Below are 20,108 nucleotides of genomic sequence, written 5' to 3' on the forward strand. Positions count from 1 at the left end.
CGGGCTCACTTCCTTTACTAAAAACAAAAACATATCATTAAAAAATTTTTAAATGGAAAACTTCACAGTGTTTTAAATTTTAAATGTATGTATGATTTTTATTTGGGGGGGGGTTTGAGGTTTTTTGGAGGGGCAGAGGTTGGATAGAAGACTCCAGAGCAAACATTTTATGGGAAAAAAGGAGGCTGATGTAATTTTTTTTTCCATTCCCAGAAGCTATGAAAATTGAAGTGAGCAGTGTGAGATTAAATCACATGATCTCCAGTCCTGGACTAGCATCTGAGTGACAGCAATTGCCCTCTTGCACCTCCCAGGGTCTGCCCACGGTCCTCTCCAGCTCCAGCTGGCTCATTACAACATGCATATACCACAGGTTCCCAAACACAATCCAGGGGAAGGAAGAGGGCAAGGTATGTTTGCTTTTAAACCATGAAAAAGTTCCTTAAAGAGCTGTGCTCTGGGTCAGGACTCAATAAATATTTACACATAAGAATGAAGAATGCACCTGAAGTTTCTCCTCAAAACACTATTCAGTATAGTTACACAGCAAGAACTCCAAAAGCTGCATTACAATGCAGCTCCAGGGCAAAATATGCCCTATTTTACATGCATTTGATCAATGTTCACTGTTGAGTTGTTTCTGCAATCTACTGTGAGAGCACACCTGTCCTACATTCTGAGCCACCAGAGGCCAACAAGCTTGGCAGTCAGTCTCACTTGCCAGAGCTACAAACAAGAAGGGGCTTAGTGACATGTTCAGAGCCTAGGTCCAGTCTGGTGCCATATACCACAAAGAACTGTCACATCCTTTGATATACATCATCTCACTTAATCCTCATGGTGCTAGTGTATGGGATTGGCAATATAATCTCTGAGGTCAAAGGGGTTAGAGAATTTGTTTCCAGTCATCCAGGTAGGATTTGAACCCAGGGTTGGCAGTCTTTGAATCATGATCATCTAACCTAGGCCACCCTCCCTCTCATTGCTCATCAAATGTTAGAAATGACACCAGACTGGCTGAAGGCAGAGGCCATAGAGCTTCAAATAACTGTCCCATTACTGTCTTCTCCTGGATCTGGCTCTGATGTTATATTATTATCAAATGTGATCTGTGCTTTGATGTTATATTTCCAGAAGGGTTTGAACATACACACACAAATATTCACATTCCATAGCACAGTCCAGCTGAGGTATTGTCGGGCACTGGCAATACTTAGATGGCAATTGTGTGAATCAATGGAGCAGTACTCTGTCAAACTCTGGAGTCTCTGTTTCCCAGGGCAGAAGGCGTTGAGCATATGTTCAGTCTGTGAACCCCTCCATGGTAATCTTGCCAAGGAGGGTTTGTCCACTGCAGGGGTAGGAACCGCAGGTCTACTGACTCCATCACTCTGTGTGGAGTTTCTGCCTCATGCTTGGGGTTGGATCATGCACGTGCTTGCCTGTGTGAGGGGTTCTTTACTCCTTTGTCATGTTTAGCTCTGGTTGAGGAGACATGGCCATTTCTAACTTACAAAAACACATTTGGAATAAGCTTGAAGACCTAACTTGTGTCACCAAGAAATGCTACCCTCTAAATTGAAAAGAACAAAGCATCCCTTTTGGACCAGATAAAACATTGGAGAGGTTGTTTGTTTTTTTGTTTGCTTGCTTTTTTTCCCTAAGAGAACAAGTTTTCGGGTGATAAAGCAGTATAAATATAGGTTTGGATATGAGACGCCCAACATGCACACACACATATGCATGTACCCATGTGCACACACACAGTCTCCATCTCTCCCCACCCCCAGTGGTGTCCATTCCCCCAAAAGAACCTCAAAGAAAAATTTGAGTAGCATGGAGACAGGATTGAGAATGGTCAACCTGGCTAGGAATCTGTCATTTCTGACCCTCTGTGGTGGACTTTTGAGATAACTGAACCTCCACAGGATCCCAGCCAGCTGGCCTGATGTGCTCTGCAAAAATCAGCTTCAGCTGCTTCGATTCATTTTTCATTCACATTGCATTCATTCTCTCAGTCCAGGATATGTATCTTATACCAGCTGTATTGCTTATTTTCTCTCTGTAGACCTCCCACCCTTGGGACTAGAAGAAAACATTTAGAGAGAAGAATCCAGAATAAGTCACAGGTAAACTTCTCCATAAGCATAGCAGCTATATTCATGAGATCAGATGCTCATCTCAGGGCCAATGAAGTGTCTCCAACCCCAAATGTATAAAAAAATATATCCAATGAAAACTTAAAAAGTGACTTACAGTGGATTTTGAAGTCCTTGTACTGTCGGTCTTCAATTGCTACCACGTACAATGCTGCCCGGTCTGGAAACATAAGCCCTCCAGGTTTCTGTTGATGAATTGTGGGGAAATGGGTCTCGTAATCTATTCACCTGACAAAGACATCACATTTTGAACTGCACATAGAGTCACCAGACAGGCACCCCCTTGCCAGCATTTCTCATTCAGCAGACTGTCACCTTGGCCAGGGTTAGGGTTAGGATGGCAATGCTCAGTTTTTCTTTGGGAATTAGGAGAATTTGAGGGACTTAGGTAGAGTTAATAGAACAAATGAACTGGGGAAAATGTTAGTCTATGAGGAACAGCAAAAGATGTTATAACCTTTAGCCCAGAGAAGCCAAGGTCATAAGCATGCTCAGCTCCCTGGCAGCCAAATAAGTCCTAAGTACCTGTTGATCAGAATAGATTTTTGTCTTGACAACAGAGAATGGGTGTTGTTTATGACCAAAGAGGCCAAGGATAGACCTACAGAATAATGTGATAGATATGTTGGACCCAGGTACCATCATTCTCTCCTCTAAAGCAGATCTGGTTTAAAGAGAGGGTTCTGGAGGAGGTGACCTTTTAGCTCAACCTCTCTCTGGAGTACTCATGTTCTTCCTAGACTGTCGGCCAAGGGTAGAGCAGCAGGACAGCCAGCAGACCAACAAGGGGACAGCATGCAGGACACTTACCAGCCACTTGTCCCTGGCAAAGATCACCGTGTTGAGCATTGACTCATAGAACAGACAGTAGCCCATCCACTCGCTGATGATGATGTCTACCTTCTCCACAGGCAGCTCCACCTCTTCCACTTTACCCTTAAATATGGTGATGACTGGAAAATATGAACCCCACGGCCACACTTTGCGGGGACCCTAGCCTGGAACCATGAGCATCCCACATCAGGGCCAGACCTACAGGTTTTATCCCTGTTCTGATTCTGCTTTTAAGATGTGACGTACCTCATCCCTCTCCAAGCTAGTTATACAAAAAGAACTGCAAACTACTTGTGTGTTTTCTTCCTAAAATCTACTGAGCAGTCACTATGCGTCTGGCCCTGTGCCAAGCTTGTGATATACACCCTATAATGTGGTCTTCCCAGCACCTCTATGAAGTAAATGCATTATTATTATTCTCATTCAGAACTGAAGCTTAGAGAGGTTAAATGGTGGCTGTGGAAGTAGAGACCAGGTCTGATATGCTATGACTCTAACACTCTGATCATGGTGCCCATCCCATTTTAGGCTGCCATGACGGTTCAAATCCAAAGGGCAAGGATACCTATTGCTCTTGCATCTGTTCACATCCAGGGCTCATCTCCCAGTGGGTTCATGAGGAAGGCAACTTTGTGTCTTGACAAGAGCATGGGCTCTGTAGTCGGGAGTTTAAATCCTGATCTTCTCATTATTAACTATAGGACTTTCCAAAGGTTACTTGACCTAACTGAACTCTGATTCCCCAGAGAATAAGCAGGGAGAATAGTATCTACTGAGTGGGTAGTTGAACTGATGTGATGAAACAGCAAATGTGAAGTGCCAGGTTCTTAGCCGGGGCTCAACAGAAGGTAGACATCATCTGACATTCCCCCGCCTTGCTAACCAGCTGATAGAGAAGTGAATGGGATAAGGTTGGGAACACTCTCCTGCTCTTAGTGGCCTCTGCTCATAAGTCACTTCCAAGACCTTTCTATCCTTCTGTGGCAGGGGAAACTTCTTATTTGGGGTTTTGATCATTTGACACAGTCGTACACATAATTTTGGAGTCTCTTTTTACATTTGTTGCTGTAAAGATCATAGCAAATACTATCTTAGATGTTGCTGTGAAATTGACAGGGTGATGTATTGTTGGCTGATTCCATCTGAACATTTCCTCTGAAAGGATACACATATTCATGCTCTGAAATTCTCTTTCTGCACCATCTTCTGAAAAATCACACCATGCCTGAGCTTTGCTGGGAAAATTGAACAATAGCTTGTACTCAGGAGTGGAAAAAAACACATACATACACACAAAGAGAACATATCTGTCCTGAATCTAAGCTTCATTAAAATTAATTTGGATTAGAGGTTGCTGCATGACAAAGGGCACACAGGTCACTGGTTTTGCTTCATGTCTTCACATTGAAAACACAGGTGATGGAATGCCCATTAGTAGCCTCTAATGATGATTTGCTCTTTGATATCTGGCATTTAATCAAGGCTTAATCAGATAAGGCCTCCTCTGTAAGGAGTCAGACACTTTGCAGAAGCATATTGGCCCTGATCACTCTAGAGTGAGGCCCCCAGCTTGTGTGGCTTTCTTGGCTGCTACTCATGAGCCCTACCCCTAAGGAAAGCCTAGTCACTTCCAAAATGTTCAGAAGGCGTAGGAAGAGGAGATATCAAAGCTCTGCTTCTCTGGGGGCTCCACAACATAAGAGCAGGAGCTCAAGCAAAAGCAGGATGCAGGATGAACCAAGAGGATTCACACAGGGACAAAGTAAGGGATTTTTGAAAATGCAAATGGAGTGCCTAACTTATTTCTCATTCTGAAAAAGAACTGACAAATACATGCCTGACCCACCTGCCTCATTATTTGAGTGCAAAGCCTGGTTTGTCTTACTTTTGCAAATTTGTTGTTGTTGAAGAATAGCTGACATATCATATGATATTAATTTCATGCACACAGCACCGTGATTTGACATTGCGAACTGATCACCACCATAAGTGTAGTTACTGTCACCATACAAAGTTGATACAGATTATTGTCTATTTTCCTCATACAGTACATTACATCTCCATGACTTATTTATTTTATAACTGAAGTTTGTACCTCTTAATCCCCGTCACCCATTCCCCCACCACCCCCTACCGTACCTCTGGCAACCACCAATCTGTTCTTTGTATCTATGAGTCTGGGTTTTGTTTTGTTTTTTAAATTCCACTTACTAGTGAAATCATACAGTATTTATCTTTCTCTATCTGACTTATTTCACTTACTGTGATGCCCTCAAGGTGTCTTCCCTTTCTTCTCTCTTTGCACATTTCTTGCAGGCTCTTCCCTAATGCCTGCATGTGTCTATGGGGCTATAGGTCTGCTCCATCTCTTACATTAGATTGTGACCTCCTTGTATCTCAGGAAGATGTGTTCTCCTGCCTGTGGTTGCACCACAGCCTCCACTCTCAGTGCCTAGTATATGGTTCACTGAGAATGATTCCATGAACAGGACTCTAGTAGGATGGCAAGAAGCAGAGATGGACAAGAACTTATAGTCCAGTCTGACACATTGGTATGTACCCAATATTCCTTGGGTGTCCCCCAGCATGAGTGAATGCTGTCCCTGTTCTCTGCAGTAGCGCTCTATCCATGAGTTGCTATATCTTGATCACTATGGGTACAGCAGATGATAGGTAGGAAGACAGATAGACAGATGAGAGAGAGAGACAGAGAGAGAGGGAGAGGGAGAGAGAGAGAGAGAGAGAGGGAGAGGGAGAGAGAATGAGAGTGGGTCACAGAAAGGCAGAAGGAATCAATTAACCCTATTAAAAAATCAACAGTCTGCATCTCTGTTCATTTAACATCACCCTTCTGCATCCAAACATTTCTCAGAGCAGATGTAGCCCCTACTTTGGCTTGGTGAGTAGATGGGCCTTATGTGAAAGGAAAAAGGCAGGCTTCCCCTCAGCCAGTTGTGGACTGGATTCCAGACCCCATTCATGCCCTTGCCCAGGTGCTTCTGTAGAGTGCTCAATTTTCACAACCTCATGTTGGCACCCTGGAGACAGACAACTTCATTTTTGTTCCAGCCGACAGCAAACAAACCTTGATCAAACAGTTCCTCTCCTTTGGGGCCTCGATTTCCTTATTGGAGGAAGAAAAAAGAGGGGGATTGAACCTAAAATTCCCCAAGATGCTCTGCAGTGCCAAAATGCTTTGATTGTTCAAGTATATATGAGCGTGTAAAAGGCATTGTGCAAAGTTTACTGGTAGCTGACACCAATAAAGAAGATGTACCTCCAACCTCCAGCTTGACTCGAATTTGTACAAATTCCTTAGGACCAATTTTTAAAGAAAGAGGCCACATTGTTTCCATGGACCCAAATATAATTGCCCAGCTGAATCATCAGGGATATTCTTCCTGTTTTCTATAGTCACCACTGGCAACCACTTAAACTCCCAGATTCAATTTCCTAGTCTTCAAAATGCTACCTCTTATGGTAGGCTTTATGGCACCTAACCAGGGACTATTGGCCAGTGCATGGCAGCAGGTTGGCTCCAAGAAGTGTGCAGGCATCCAACCCTTCTACACGTCAAGCTTTTTCAAGGGGATCTTAGCCACTGATCCTCATGTTCTGAGCAGCTATGGGCTGTAGAACTCTGCTCTCAATCTGATCCCCACATCACTAACACTGTGTTAACTCAAGGTTGCATTAAGGTCACTCTTTGGAGCTATGTTTTTATTCCATAAAGATGATCAAAAGTTTGTTCAAATAAGAGGACCATGGCTTGTGAATTTTGGAATGATTAATCATAACTAAGTGCACAACAGGGAGCAATAAACTCTAAACTCTAAATTGGGAGATTCTTCCCCTGTAATTTCGAGTATGCAAATGAGACATCCAGATTTTTTTCTTTTTTTGGATTTGTTTTCTTTTCATCTTCACTGTTCATTACAGAAATCTAGCCATTCTGACTCATGGTCATTGGTTTGACTTAAAAAAATGGGGTGACTGGGTGGCTCAGTCAGTTGAGTGTCCAATTCTTGATTTCAGCTCGGGTCATGGTCCCAGGGTCATGAGATCGAGCCCCATGTTGGGCTCCATGCTAAGAGTGGAGCCTGCTTAAGATTCTCTCTCTCTCTCTCTCTCTCTCTCTCTCTCTCTCTCTTTCTCTCTCTCTCTCAAATAAAAACTAAAAATAAATTTAAAAAATTAAACCTAAAACCAAAAACCAAAAAACAAATTGGGCCAGCCTGATCTCATTTGGGCCTCCCACATGTCCATCAGAGTCAGGTGACCCTACAGGTCTGGAGTTAGTAGTCTCCCCAGTTTACACTCCTCTGTTCCCCAGAGCAGATCTTGTGTAATAGAGGAGTGGGCATGAGGGTCATGAATGTGAGGCAGGGAGCATGCTCTGAGGTGGTAGAGCCTCTCTGATGCCACCCCCACCACAGCATGGACACCAGCTGCCCCTCAGCTCCTTTTCCATGTTGTTCACAGGCCTATTTTGGCGACACCCATGCCAGCTGCCAAACAACTTCTGGGGGCCTGATTCACCTCCAGGCTACGATCTCCTCTTCTTAATTGTCTATTTCAGTTTCCTATTTCTAGGACCTAGCAGAGCACTTGACCCCTCACAAACATTCAAAAATCATTACTGAATGAATGAATGGATGAATAAGCAATTTTGAAAAAAGGGTATTTGGGTTCAAAGACAAAAGATCCTCAAACTAGTCCTAATTATGATAGTAAAAAATTGCTGGCATTTGAATAGCAGCTTGCAGAGTGATTTCACTTACATTATCTCTATAACCCTCACAGGAACCTGTGTGGTTGGTTTTATTATTCCATCTGCCTAAATGAGAGAACTGGAGTTTAGAGAAATCAAAAGGCAGAGCCAAAGGCTAGGCCAATTGTGTAACCCTGGTACAAGTCACCAGTCTCCCTGAGATTCCCCTCCTTTGTCTGCCAGTGGATATAATACTTGACTTACCCACAACAATCATGGGATTGTTGTGGCCACCAAGCAGCTGCTTGGGAATGATGGGAGAAAAGAAAACTGAGAAGGCCAAGGATTAACCTATCCTTCTCCTGAAGGCCAGTCAGGTTGGTTAGTAGGGTGAGGAGAGGTAGAACCATCTTGAGCCATCAGGGTGGTGGAGGTGGAACTGAGACACCTCCCTGGTATCAGCCTTGCCTCAGCTTTCTGCCCTCATCTTCTCCAAGGTCCAGATGCATGGATAAACCTCTCTTACAAGGTCAGTCAGTGTAAGCCCCATTCTTGGGCCAGTGGTGGTGGGAGAAAGAAGACACCAATAACTTTACCCCCAATATCTGGTGGAACTTGGAAAATACCCTGCAGCAAACAGATCCCATAACTGGAGCTGGCATAGATGAGCCATGCGTGCTATGTAGCCTCCGTATAGTAGAACCTTCAGTATGGTACCTCTCTTTCTTCCATAACCCCCCATTCACCCAAGAACATAGGGCTTGAGCTTCTGCCTTGCCCCTAGTGCATAATCTGCCTGGCTTCATGTCCTGACCTGCTCTGGCTCCCTTGAGGACTGAGGGCCTACTCTGCTTAGCTAGAGCTCTGAAGTCCTGCTAGCTTTGGCCCGAGCCCTTCCCTTCCCAGACACCCTGCACTGGCTGGACTAATACTTGGGCAATCAAAACCACCCTGGGACTCACCCCACCCCAACCTATCACCCACCACTTAGAATCCCTAGCATGGCACAGCCTGAGTACATACCCCACACATTGGCCACAGGCAGAGGATTGTGGGGGCTTAGCCAAGTAGGGTAGGGATTAGGAAGGCAGGGGTACTGGACAGGGTTTTTGAATCATTGTGAATGTAGAAGGCAGCAAAGCCTTCCCTAGGCTCTGGGACTCTGAAATCATTCCAGGTATCACTGTCACCCAATACTTAGAGTTTACAGGCACAAAATGTCTTCCATCTCAGGGAGCTGGCACCAGTGGTCCCTCTGTGTGATACATGTCTGTCTACTCAGCAGGTGGCTTCTTCACTAGTCAAGTCTGTGCCTCAGTGCCCTCGATCCAGAAGCTTCCGCACTTCCAATGCTGTGCAGGTCAGTGTCTAAAACTGGCTGTGCTGGTCAGTGTCTAAAAAAGGCACCTGCTGGTGTCGGTGGTGTAAACATTTCCACCATGGCTGATTTCTGTTGTTCACGCTGGGATGTCACCCGTGCACAGTTGGGAAGAAAAGTGCAGGATCAGCTCTCACAAGGGGGTGTGAACTGTGAGCCAGTTCCATCATGCCATTGTGATCCCCCAGTCAGAAGTGGGCACCCCACTTTTCTCAATGACTCCATCATGTTTCTTTCTAAGACCTTGCACCATTTGTAATTTTATCATGATGTCTGTTCACTTGCGCTTATGTCTGTCTTCTCCGTGAGATAAGTGAGCTTCACCTGAACAAAAAGCTTGTCTGTCAGGTTCACCATTGGCTCCCAGCACCTGGTACAGGGCGTGGAGTGTGGCACAACAATGCCTGAAGAAACAAGGGCGTGAAACCCAGCCCTAAGATTATTAATAGGCTTCTTCACGAGCAGTTAGGAAAGGAAGCAGCAATTGCCAGGAGTCACTAGTACAGGTTCATTAAAAAAAATTATATCTGATTAATCTCATTTTTTCTTTTGACAGAGTTATTAGTCAAGTTAACAAATGAAATAATAATAACCATAGCTAAAATTTCTTGGCTGCTTACTGCCTATGGGACACCATTGTGTTTTAACAGTGGTGTGCTGGTAGATACTTAACAACTGGGTCTCCGGGGAAAGTAGCCCTGATTTGTAGCATTTGCTGGTTTCTGTGGTGTAAATATTCCCACTGTGGCCAATTTCAAGCCACCAAAGTGACTTCATCTGTTCTACAAATACACTGAAAATTTAACAGTTGGCCCTCAGGAGCCTGTAGGAGCCTGTCTCAGCATGCCACAGTTTTACGTGCAGTAACATGGAATCGTCACAATGACCCTATGACGTGTTGTTGCTCCCATTTCACAGATGGGGGAACTAAGGCACACAAAATAAGGTATCCAAGATCACAAGATAATCGGGCAGCACTGAGCGTGAACCAGGAAGTCCGGTTCCAGAGTAAGTGCTCTTCACCCCCCTGCCTGCAGTGTACCATGTGGGGATCTCCAACAGGAGCTCTGACAAGTCCTTGCCCCCACAGCATCCTTATCGTATGGATTTGCCACTGGCTATTTGGCTATATTCAAAGGTGCTGATCAAGAGCTGAACACAGACCAGCCTACGAGAGCTTCCACACTCACCCCAGGGCACCCATCAAAAATGTGGGAACAGCAAGCAGAAAACAATGACCCTGGAAGAGCCATGCTCTCTCGAAAGCCTGAGTAGTTGTAAGGAAGGACCAAATCTACCAACAGGAAGTCTAATATGAATAAGAAGTGTGATTCTCGGTTTGGATTCAAGACATAGGTTAGGAGCTCCAGCTGGGCAGTAATTCTGATAGTCAACAGATATGGATACGGACAGACGACAGGCTGTAGCTGATTCCATCTCAGCACCAGGTGACATTGCATTTTCCACAATCGCTAATGGAAGGAAGTTGGAGCCATGGTGTCAGAAGCACAGCATCTGGGTCCCTCCTGTCTCCGGGTTGGGCTTATTTCTTAGCAGAACTCCAAGGGTGAGGGGGAGACAGTGGCTCAAACCAAGCAAAGAGTGTAGGATCTGGGAGGGTGTCATCATCATCGGGGGATGTGGACAAAGGGCTGCCACATGACAGGAGTCTCCTACTCTGCATGGCCCAGAGGAAAGGAAGGGAGCCTCGGCAAGGCTGCAGGGAGGAGGATTCCCCCACCCCCGGAAACAAGTGCTCCTCACAACCACGGATCCCAAGTGACTGGTGGCAGGGTTCCTATCAGGCGAACCATCCCAAGGCTGCATGCCCCAGGGCGCGGAGGAAACCTGCCGCAGCAGAGGATTGAAGCGTCATCTCCAAAAGTCTCAGGGTGCGTGTGCGGCCAAGAAAGAGCAAAGTGTAGAACATGAAGACTGAAAGGACCTACACTTAACGTTTGAGCACCTACCACACACGAAGCCTGGCATTAGTCACTCTGAACACTGTCTCTCACCCCCGAATAGCCCTGCACGCTGTGCTGGGACATAGCTCCTCTCTGGGCAGCAGGTGGTGGATCAGAAAGTCCAAGCGATGGGACAGAGCCATCTCTACTGTTACGTTGTGGAGCATGCTCTGTCCATTGCCATTCTGCTGTGTGCTCAGGCTTCTTCGTCTGTGACACTTAATACTTTAGGACGTGCACAGGCAGGAAAAGAGAAAGGAAAGGAGGGATACACTTTCTCCCTTGAGCTTCCTGAGAAGTAAATGGGTTATAACTTTTTTGTTTCTAGAGCTATAAAAATTTTACCCATCCCTGAGGTCCTATGTCAATCTTCACAAACAAATCTACCTTTCTAAGCATCTTGGTAGCACACTCAGCTCCGCAGCAGGGAAAAGGAGGAAGTCAAAGTCAAACAGGAGTCTCTGAGCACGTGAGTGGGCCATGCATGTGGAAGAAGCCATGTGAAGGCTGCATGACCACTGCAGGTGGCTTCGTGGAGGTGTGTGTATACACGTGAATAAATCCAGCCCCAGGAGCTGTATGGAGGTGGAGGGGGAGAGAGATTGATTGATTCTGGGTAGCAGGTATTTTATGTCCTGTGTTGTTATTTATGTCTGTACACCTACGCTCCTAAGCCCCACACAATTGGCTGTTGCAACATTTCAAAAGCATTTCCATGGAAGCATTTGTACAGTCAAGCTGTCCTCTTTCCAGTACACATGCCAAGGCTGAGCGAGCGGGTGCAGCAGACAGGGCCCTGGGCGGTCTCACCGGCTCCACCCACCTGTTGCTAAGCCCAGGAAGGAAGAAGTGGAAACAACTTTGCCTTGTAAAGGCCCCTGGGCCTGGTGTTCCCTCCTCCTCGGTACACTGTATGTGAGGGGTAAGAATGAGGCATGGGGTTGGCTATTTACTTGGGGATAAGGGTTTGTCCCTCTTGGGCCTTTGCTCACTAGTAGAGAATCAAGTGTGAGCCATCAAAGTACAGCGCCTGGGATGATTGCATGCTAAGAATGCGGCTAAGCAAACTAGATGTCTAGGCAGCCCAGAAAGGGGGTGTGTGTACCTGCCACAACAGTCCAGCATGGGGTGTTGAAGCTTGAGCAGTGTGGGGGCAGTGTGGTAAGCAGGGCATGAAGAGGTGGCCTGGGATGGGAGAGTAAAGTCCAAGGGGCCGAGAGGGCTGCTGCATGGGAAGCAGCCTGGCTCTGCAAGCTGGAGTCTAAGCAGGGAGAGGAGAGTACCCATGCCAGTGTCAGAGCACAACACGGGGTGACAGACACGTCTGCATAGGGCAGGAGGTGGTGACAATGGGAGATGGTGTACATCAGGGGGGATGGTTTCAATAAGTAAACATAATAAGAATACTGGGAGCCAGGGCAGCCTGGGTGGCTCAGTAGGTTGGGCAGCCGACTTTGGCTCAGGTCATGATCTCGTGGTTCATGAGTTTGAGCCCCGCATCAGGCTGGCTTCTGTCAGCCTGTCAACTCCAAGCCCACTTTGGATCCTCTGTTCCTCTCTCTCTGCACCTCCCCTGCTTGCATGCTTGCTCTCTATCTCTATCTCTATCTCAAAAATACATAAACCTTAAAAAAAAAGAAGAATAGTAGGAGCCAGGTTTTTCACTGTCAGAGAAATGAATTGTAAACATGGGAAGAGAGAAAGTTAGAGGACCCTGCAGTGCTGGTTAGAGCAGGAGGTGGGGTAGCACGTGGACTTACACTTGACAGTATGTATAGATAGATTCAGAAGTACACGTTATGTAAATGTGTATGTAAACACACACACACACACACACACACACACACACACACATTCTCTAGTTCTTTCTACTGAAGCAGCCTGAGGGCCTCAACACCCTAAAATCAATGAACACATTTAGCCCCAGATTCTAGTTTCTAAATGCCATTGTCCAGTAAATGGACTCATGACTCCTTGGAGAAACAGCTGATTCTAAAACAAAGCCGTGGAAAGCACAAGATGAGCCTGGAACGTTAGTGCCAGAAAGTAAGAAAGCCCACAAAAAATGAAGAAGGAATGTCAAAAGGACACAGAAGCCAGCTTAAAGGTGCTCCCATGACCAAATTAGGAACAATTCGTGTATCAAAATAAGTACCTTTAATAATAGATGTAACCTATTGAATAAAATAGGAAATTAATGATGAGGAATGAAATATTTACATGGTTTCAAACCACTTCCCCCAGAAAATCTTACTAATTACAAAGGGAGAAAGAGCAACTTGACCATGGAGAAGCCTGGCAGACATCACCAGAAGCAGTGATCAAAGCAAATGCTGTCGGTAACAGGACAAATCAAAACTGCATGTCCCCAAGAGCATGCAGGAAAAAGGACACAGCATCTCCGCGAACTCCTGCCAGGAGGCACGATCTGAACCCAATCTTGCAGAAGCATCACATGCCCCCAACTGAGAGACATTCTACAGAACTCTGGCCTGCAGTTGTCAAGCGTCAAGGCAACAAGAGTTGAGGAGCATCTGGCCACTCCAGCCTGAAGGAAACCAGAGATGTGGCAACTAAATGCAACATGTGGTTTGAAACTGAGTCCTTTTAGGAGCCTCTGGGTGGCTCAGTTAGTTGAGTGTCTGACTTCAGCTCAAGACATGATCTCACGGTTCACGAGTTCGAGCCCCGCGTCAGACTCTGTGCTGACAGCTTGGAGCCTGGAGCCTGCTTCAAATTCTGCGTCTCCCTCTCTCTGTCCCTCCCCTGTTCACTTTCTTTCTCTCTCTCTCTTCCTCTCTCTCTCTCTTTCTCTCTCACAAAAATAAACATTAAAAAAATTTTTTAAGAAGGTGATTCCTTTTACTCTAAGGGATGTTATTTCAACAAGTGGCAGACATAAGCGGGATCTGAGCGCTAGCTAATGATCATGGAAGAACGTTAGTCTCCTGATTTTGATGGTCACAGTGTGGCTATGCAGGGAAATGTCCCTGTTTGTATGACACGCATATGCATGTATTTGGGGCTGATGGGGCATCATGTCAACAACTTGCTCTCAAAGTGTTCAGGAAAAAAAAAAGTTGTACCTTATCTATATATTGGAATGTTTTGAAGGTTAAAGGAAAGAAGTGATAAAGATAGGAAGGGAAATAAACCAAATTACAGAGGGTGCCTGGGTGGCTTAGTCAGTTAAGTGTCCCACTTTGGCTCAGGTCATGATCTCACCATTCGTGGGTTCAAGCCCCGTGTCGAGCTCTGTGCTGACAGCTCAGAGCCTGGACCCTGCTTCAGATTCTGTGTCTCCCTCTTTCTCTGCTCCTCCCCCGCTCACACTCTGTCTCTGTCTCTCTCAAAAATAAACAAACATTAAAAAAAATTACAAGAAACTGAAGCAGAAGAGAGGCAGAGAGGGAAAGCTCTCGAGGTGTGAATTAGAGGGCATGATGAGGGGTTATTGGCTTCTTTTTCCTAGCATACTTTCAGACCCAAACCGCCCTTCTCCCAAAGTCAGGCACTCCTCACAGGGACTATTCTCCCCCACTCTCACTCAGGTCCACTCTACACGCTGCTACCAATGGCTGCAAGCAGCTGCCCTTTGCAAGCTTCGGGGGCTATAGTTCCAGATCCCAAGAGAATTGGTAGCAAGAGACAGATGAAGAGTCAGGGGGACGGGGAAGGCAGACCGTCCCTCCAAGGTCAGGCGTCACTGCGCAACTGAACATGTACAGAGGCAGGGAATGGTCTAAATGTCCTTTGAAGGCCCCTTGGAGACCAGGGGTGGTACTGGGAGGGTGTCTGATCAGACATCAATTTGTCCCCACCCTCTTCTCCTAACAGGTTTTAATTTTCATTTTCAGGATTGGCAGCCACTCCTGGGGATTCCACATCAATGTAAACACACTTTAGGAGAGAGTACAGGAGCAAGAACCAAGACCAAATTTCTGCCCTACCTCTCCTACCTCAGTTTCCCCATCTGTTAAATGGGGGGAACCTCTTGCCCTTTGTCACAGAGTTGGAGAAAGGGATGTCAGATGAAAACACACGGATGTCAGGCTATTGCACCCTTGCAGAGAAGGAATTGGCCAGTTTTCTTTTCCTGTCTTTAGTAGGCAAGTAGAGAGCTCACCTCTCTTTCCCTTCTGCCCATGTCAGGGACTGTTCTGAGGAGTGTGCAGGATAGCTGGCTGCCCAAAGTGAACCAGGAGAGACTGGACACCAAAGTCAGAGGTCAGGGCAACATGTCCTCTACTCAAGCTGGAAAAAGGCCTCTGGACCTCTGCTCATGGCCTCCCCAATACCGCTAACCTTTTTCATTGTCACTCACCTACCACCCCCCATCCCTTCTTCACTTCCTGCCTTACCCAGCTTAAATTCCATGATCCATTATTGAAACGAACTTGTGTGCCCCCACCCACTATCAAAGCCCCCACCCAGGTGGCCCTCCTCACACCCAAGCTGGTGAGCGTGGTAAGGAGAAACTCACACAAGGACTGAGCTTATTGCATATCTATGCTGACTCATCTCCAGCAATCCCCACCAGTCCAGCATATTTGCCTCCCTCCCTCCTTCTGAAAGACCATTCCATCATTTTCCACATCTTTTCTCATCCCCCTCTTCTCTGCCAATCACTGTCTCATTCTTTGAAAAGAAAATGGAAGCAACAAACTGGGGGCTTTCCACCAGCAGCCCAACTCTATCTGGAGCCATACTCCTCAGTCTCCATCTGTTTCTGTGGTTAAACTGTCCCTACTCCAAGGGAAAGACCAACCCCTATACCTGTGTTCTGGACCCAAGGGCCTCATGACTGACTTTTCTTTTTCCTGTATGTGCCTGTCTACTGGACAACTGAATCAGACACACATGTTTTCATATCTCCTGCCCTTAAAAACAACTCCCTGCCTTGGCCCCACACTCACCTGTAGCTACAGTTCCATTCTCCTGTTCCCCGGCACAGCAAGAAGACTTATTTATAGCCCTCTCTCCACAATTTATCCTACTCTAACTGAACTTCAGTCCCCACCCTAGCATTGAGTCTGCTCTTGTTTAGAACACCTATGGCCTCCATGTGGCCAAATGCAATAGTCACTTCTCTGTTCTTCCCTTATTTGATCTCTGAGCATTCCCTATAGTCGCCCCTTCCTCCTTCCCTTGGCTTCATGGTGCATCTCTCTCTCTTGAATGTCCATCAGCCTCACTGGGTGTATCTTCTCTGCCTTTTACTGGCCCTTTCTCCTCTGACTGACTTCCAAACATTGAAATGCCCCAGAGCCCTATCTTTGGTCCATTTCTTCCTCCAGCTATACTTTAAGCCTAAGTGACATCATCCTGTGGCTTCAAATAACATCCATATGCTGAAGACTCCCAAATCCCATGTGCTGGATCTCCCTGAAACATAAACTCATAAATTTACTCTTGCTTAACAAGTCCACTGGATGTCCATCTCAAACCTGACATGTGCAAAAGAGAACTCTTGATTTCTTTCTCCCTCCCGTCATCCCCAGAAGTTCTCTACTTTCTGTCTTCCACCATCCACCCAGTTACTCAAGGCAACAAAATAGCTCTTGCTCATATCTTTTTTATCATTTCCACATGCATCTCATCAGTAGACCCCCTTACCTCTAGCCCAAAGTGGTCACTTTTCTCCACCTCCACTGCCACCACCCTGGTCCATGCCATAGCATGTCCCCTGAGCACTGAAACAGCCTCCTAATGTGTCTCTGCTTACACTCTTGATGCCGACAACACATTCTAATCCATACCCCATAGGAAATACTTTTCTTTGCATAATAGTCTCCAAAATGCCTCTATCATCCTTAGGGAAAAAAAGTCAACCTTGTTTTCCTAGTTTACAAACCCTATGTATGGCCCAGCTCAGCACAGGGCCTAGAGGCTAAATCTCATCCAGTTGACTAATAAAAGATGCAAGGAGTTCTTTGGATTGGGGACACTTGTGGGTGTGAGTGTGTTCAAAATAGTTTTCCAGGAGGAGGGGCCTGGGAAAGGTTGCAATGCATGGGTAAGGAGTGAAGGGAGGAAGGGAAGGGAAGGCACCTCTATTTATAATCAGACACCAGCTTGGAGAAGGTCCCACTCCCAAAGGCAGCCTAATTGCCAAGACAGCACTATCAGCAAGACAGCCCATGGGCAGTAGGGGACCACATTTCTCCAAAGGCAGAGCCTGGGTCTGCTAGGATGCCACTGGTTTGCTGAAAGGGAGAGGTAGGGATGGGGTTGTGGAGAGCAAAGAAGAGGAGGAATAGCTGCCATTTTGCAAAACTCAATAGAATGCCTACAGCTGGGGCCAAGCAGAAGGCATGGCAGCTAAGCCATGAAAGCTGCGCTGGGAATAACGTGCCCTTGGCTGACATGGCTGGGATTGGGAACCTCAGAATCCTGTGGGTACAGTCCTGCTAATAGAGCCTCCACCAGGCTCCACCTTCCCAAGGCCAAGTGCTCTGTACTTTTCCCTCTTACATCAGTCTATACCACCCAAACAAGAAAGTGTTAAACCCCCTCACTCCCTCTGTCCATGGGAAAACACACAGAGGTATATCTTACTGTTGTCCAAGTGGTTGGCCTTAATGATCTTCTCTGAGTAGTCAGAAATACTGGAACATTCAATCTAGAAAGGGCACAGAACAAAGGAGAAAGGTGTAAAAAAGATCACAGCCTGTCTAGCTCCTATTTAACAGACAAATAAGCTGAGCCTAGATGGGTACAGTGACCCTCCCACAGTCATACAGCTATTTTTTCATACAGCAGACTGAAAACTACAGTGCATCCCTCCCAATTTGCAGGCCAGTGGCTCTTGCATTGAATTTGGCTGCCTTTGCTGTAAGGAGGCTGACTTCAATCCGCTGCTCCACAATGGAAGACCTGGTGTCCAACTTGAGAGATTCAGTAAGACCTGGCAGGTCTCCTCCTAGCCAGAGGAGAATGGGATGAGGTTGCTTAGCTGCTGTACTCTACCCACTCCCTCCCAATCTCCCTGCTGAACTGGGCATATTCCAGGATAGGGACCATCAGGAAAATGCCACGTCAGGGCCTCAGGACCAGTCTTGAGATCCGTCCTGCCACACATGTCATGCACAAGTCAATTCTTACCCTTTCTGCAGTGTTCACCTTTGAGATGGTTAATTCCTTTTAATCTACAAGTATTTCCAGTCTCCCCAAATCTCCTAAGTAAAGGGCCAAGGTATGTGAAAAATTAGCCAAGCATCAGCTGAGAGCAGGACCTTATGGGAAGAGCGGGAGATCGAGTCCACACCTGGGGCATGTGTCAGGAGACAGCCAGGGGATGCTGGAACCAGAGGGGAGAGTATTTGCATAGGAGGACTGAGGGGCGGGCCCACAGCTTCCATAAAAGCCTTGGGGATGGATGAAGGCACCTGCAGGATCAGATAGGGGTTGCTTTGTCAGAGAAGATAGAGCTAGGCCAGGCTCAGAGCCCAAGAGGATGGGCCCTTTCCTGGACTAAGAGGTCCTGTGGCCTTTGATCCCACTTTCTGTGGGACTGTGTTTCTCTCCTCCAATTCTTTCCCCCTCCTTGCCATGTTGGCACCCATCTGCAAGAGGCTGCGTGGTTTCGTGGTGAAGAACACATGTTCTGGAGGCAGGAGGCCTAGATTCACATCAGGCCTTGGCCACTCTCTAACTATGCCTCAGTTCCCTCATAAGTGAGGAAACAGTCCCTGTTTAATGTGGTCATCATGAGGATTAAATAAGCCAAAGCATGCAAACAATTGAGAGCACTGATGGCCCCAGGCCCCAGGACCTTGGCAGCTTCACAGTCCTCCTTCCTCTTTTCCTGTCTTCTGCCCCCTGCTTTCCTTTCCCCTGTTCTTCTCTCTCTCTCTCTCTCTCTCTCTCTCTCTCTCTCTCTCTCTCCCTCCTCCCCCCTACCTCTTTCTCTCCTCTCTTTCCCTCTCCCTCCTATTTCTCTCTCCCTCTCTTCCCCCCTCCCCCTCCCCCTTTTCCTGCCCCCTCTCCATCTTTCTCTCCTTCTCTCTCTCCCTCTCCCTCTTATTTCTCTCTCCTTCTCCCTCTCTCCTTCTCTCCCTCTCTCTGGAGAAGAGCAGTGGGCAGAGGGGGAGCCTGGATCAGGAGAGACTGTGAAATGAGCCATCAGGAAAGAGGTCCAGCTACATGTGGGAGTTGTTTATAAAGGCTGTGACAGCAACAGATCAGGAGGCAGACGGACTGGGACAGTTGGGATAGTCACCACAGCTGGAAAGCGCTGAGTGGATGTCTCCTGACAGCTCCTTAGCTGGAGCCTCTGGCCACTTGGAAGCCAGTGAGGGGCAGCCCTACCCTTTCCCTGCTCAGCCCTCGGCTACCCGTGTCCCAGACCAGGACGAGGCCTCAGAGACAGGGCTAGCAGGGAAAGCAGTAGCATGGCTAGGTGAATCAAGTCCCACCCCCAGGCTGTGTGATCACAGGAAGTGGAGTCTGTCCCTTTCTGGAAAGCCTCCTTCCTGGTGAGGACAGCCCAGTGAAGGAAAGCTGGAAGGTAGGGAAGGGCAGCACTTGACCTGAGGCACCCGGATTGGCCCACCTCATCACAAGTGTCTCAGCTGAATACATCATGGCTTTTCCAGTTCGGTCTGTGGCAGAGATGTCTTGAGGATGTGCCGGGTTTCTAGAAGACCCTCTGCAGCCCAGGCACTGTCCAAGTCAGGTGCCGAGGGGGAATGCTGTCCCTGCTGGGGGACTCAGGGGCCGGCCTCTGAGGCCAAGTAGGGGTGGGTGGCAAGGGGTTTTGGAGGGCTCTGGTCAACCTGGGGGCCTGGAGTTGTCAGCACAGGCTGCAGGACAACCAGCTAAAAGCACAGAGAACAAAGCCGTACTAAAAGCTGCTCAGCTCCCACGGGCCTCTGCAAACAGCTATCTTGTGCACGTGCTGGGAGTTTGACTGTAGCGTGTCTTTAATTTGGACCAAGATTAATTTTCATATTCCAGCCTTGGACCCACTGCATTTTTCACACATCAGCCAGCTGTGCAGAGCTCTTCTTTTTCACAGTTTCTTCCCAGGTCCAGACCCTCAGCCTCCCTGTCATCAGTCC

The 20,108-nt window shown here is 47.1% G+C and overlaps 1 protein-coding gene across 6 annotated transcripts in view; it reads right to left on the reverse strand.

Moving 5' to 3' along the window:
• Nucleotides 1–20,108, reverse strand: part of PRMT8 (protein arginine methyltransferase 8) — a 98,133-nt gene that overhangs the window by 21,704 nt on the left and 56,321 nt on the right. For 5 of the 6 annotated variants that reach the window (XM_019464817.2, XM_019464821.2, XM_019464818.2 and 2 more), the window contains 3 exons: nucleotides 17,605–17,668; nucleotides 2,970–3,112; nucleotides 2,257–2,344 (listed from right to left, as the gene is read on the reverse strand). In XM_019464817.2, the coding sequence (XP_019320362.1) occupies nucleotides 2,257–2,344; nucleotides 2,970–3,112; nucleotides 17,605–17,668 (295 nt within the window). The remainder of the gene's footprint in view (nucleotides 1–2,256; nucleotides 2,345–2,969; nucleotides 3,113–17,604; nucleotides 17,669–20,108) is intronic. The other variant, XM_053894626.1, reaches the window with a different exon arrangement.

This window comes from Panthera pardus, unplaced genomic scaffold (genome assembly GCF_024362965.1).
Source record: "Panthera pardus isolate Hobbes unplaced genomic scaffold, ASM2436296v1 HiC_scaffold_6, whole genome shotgun sequence".
NCBI lineage: Eukaryota > Metazoa > Chordata > Mammalia > Carnivora > Felidae > Panthera > Panthera pardus.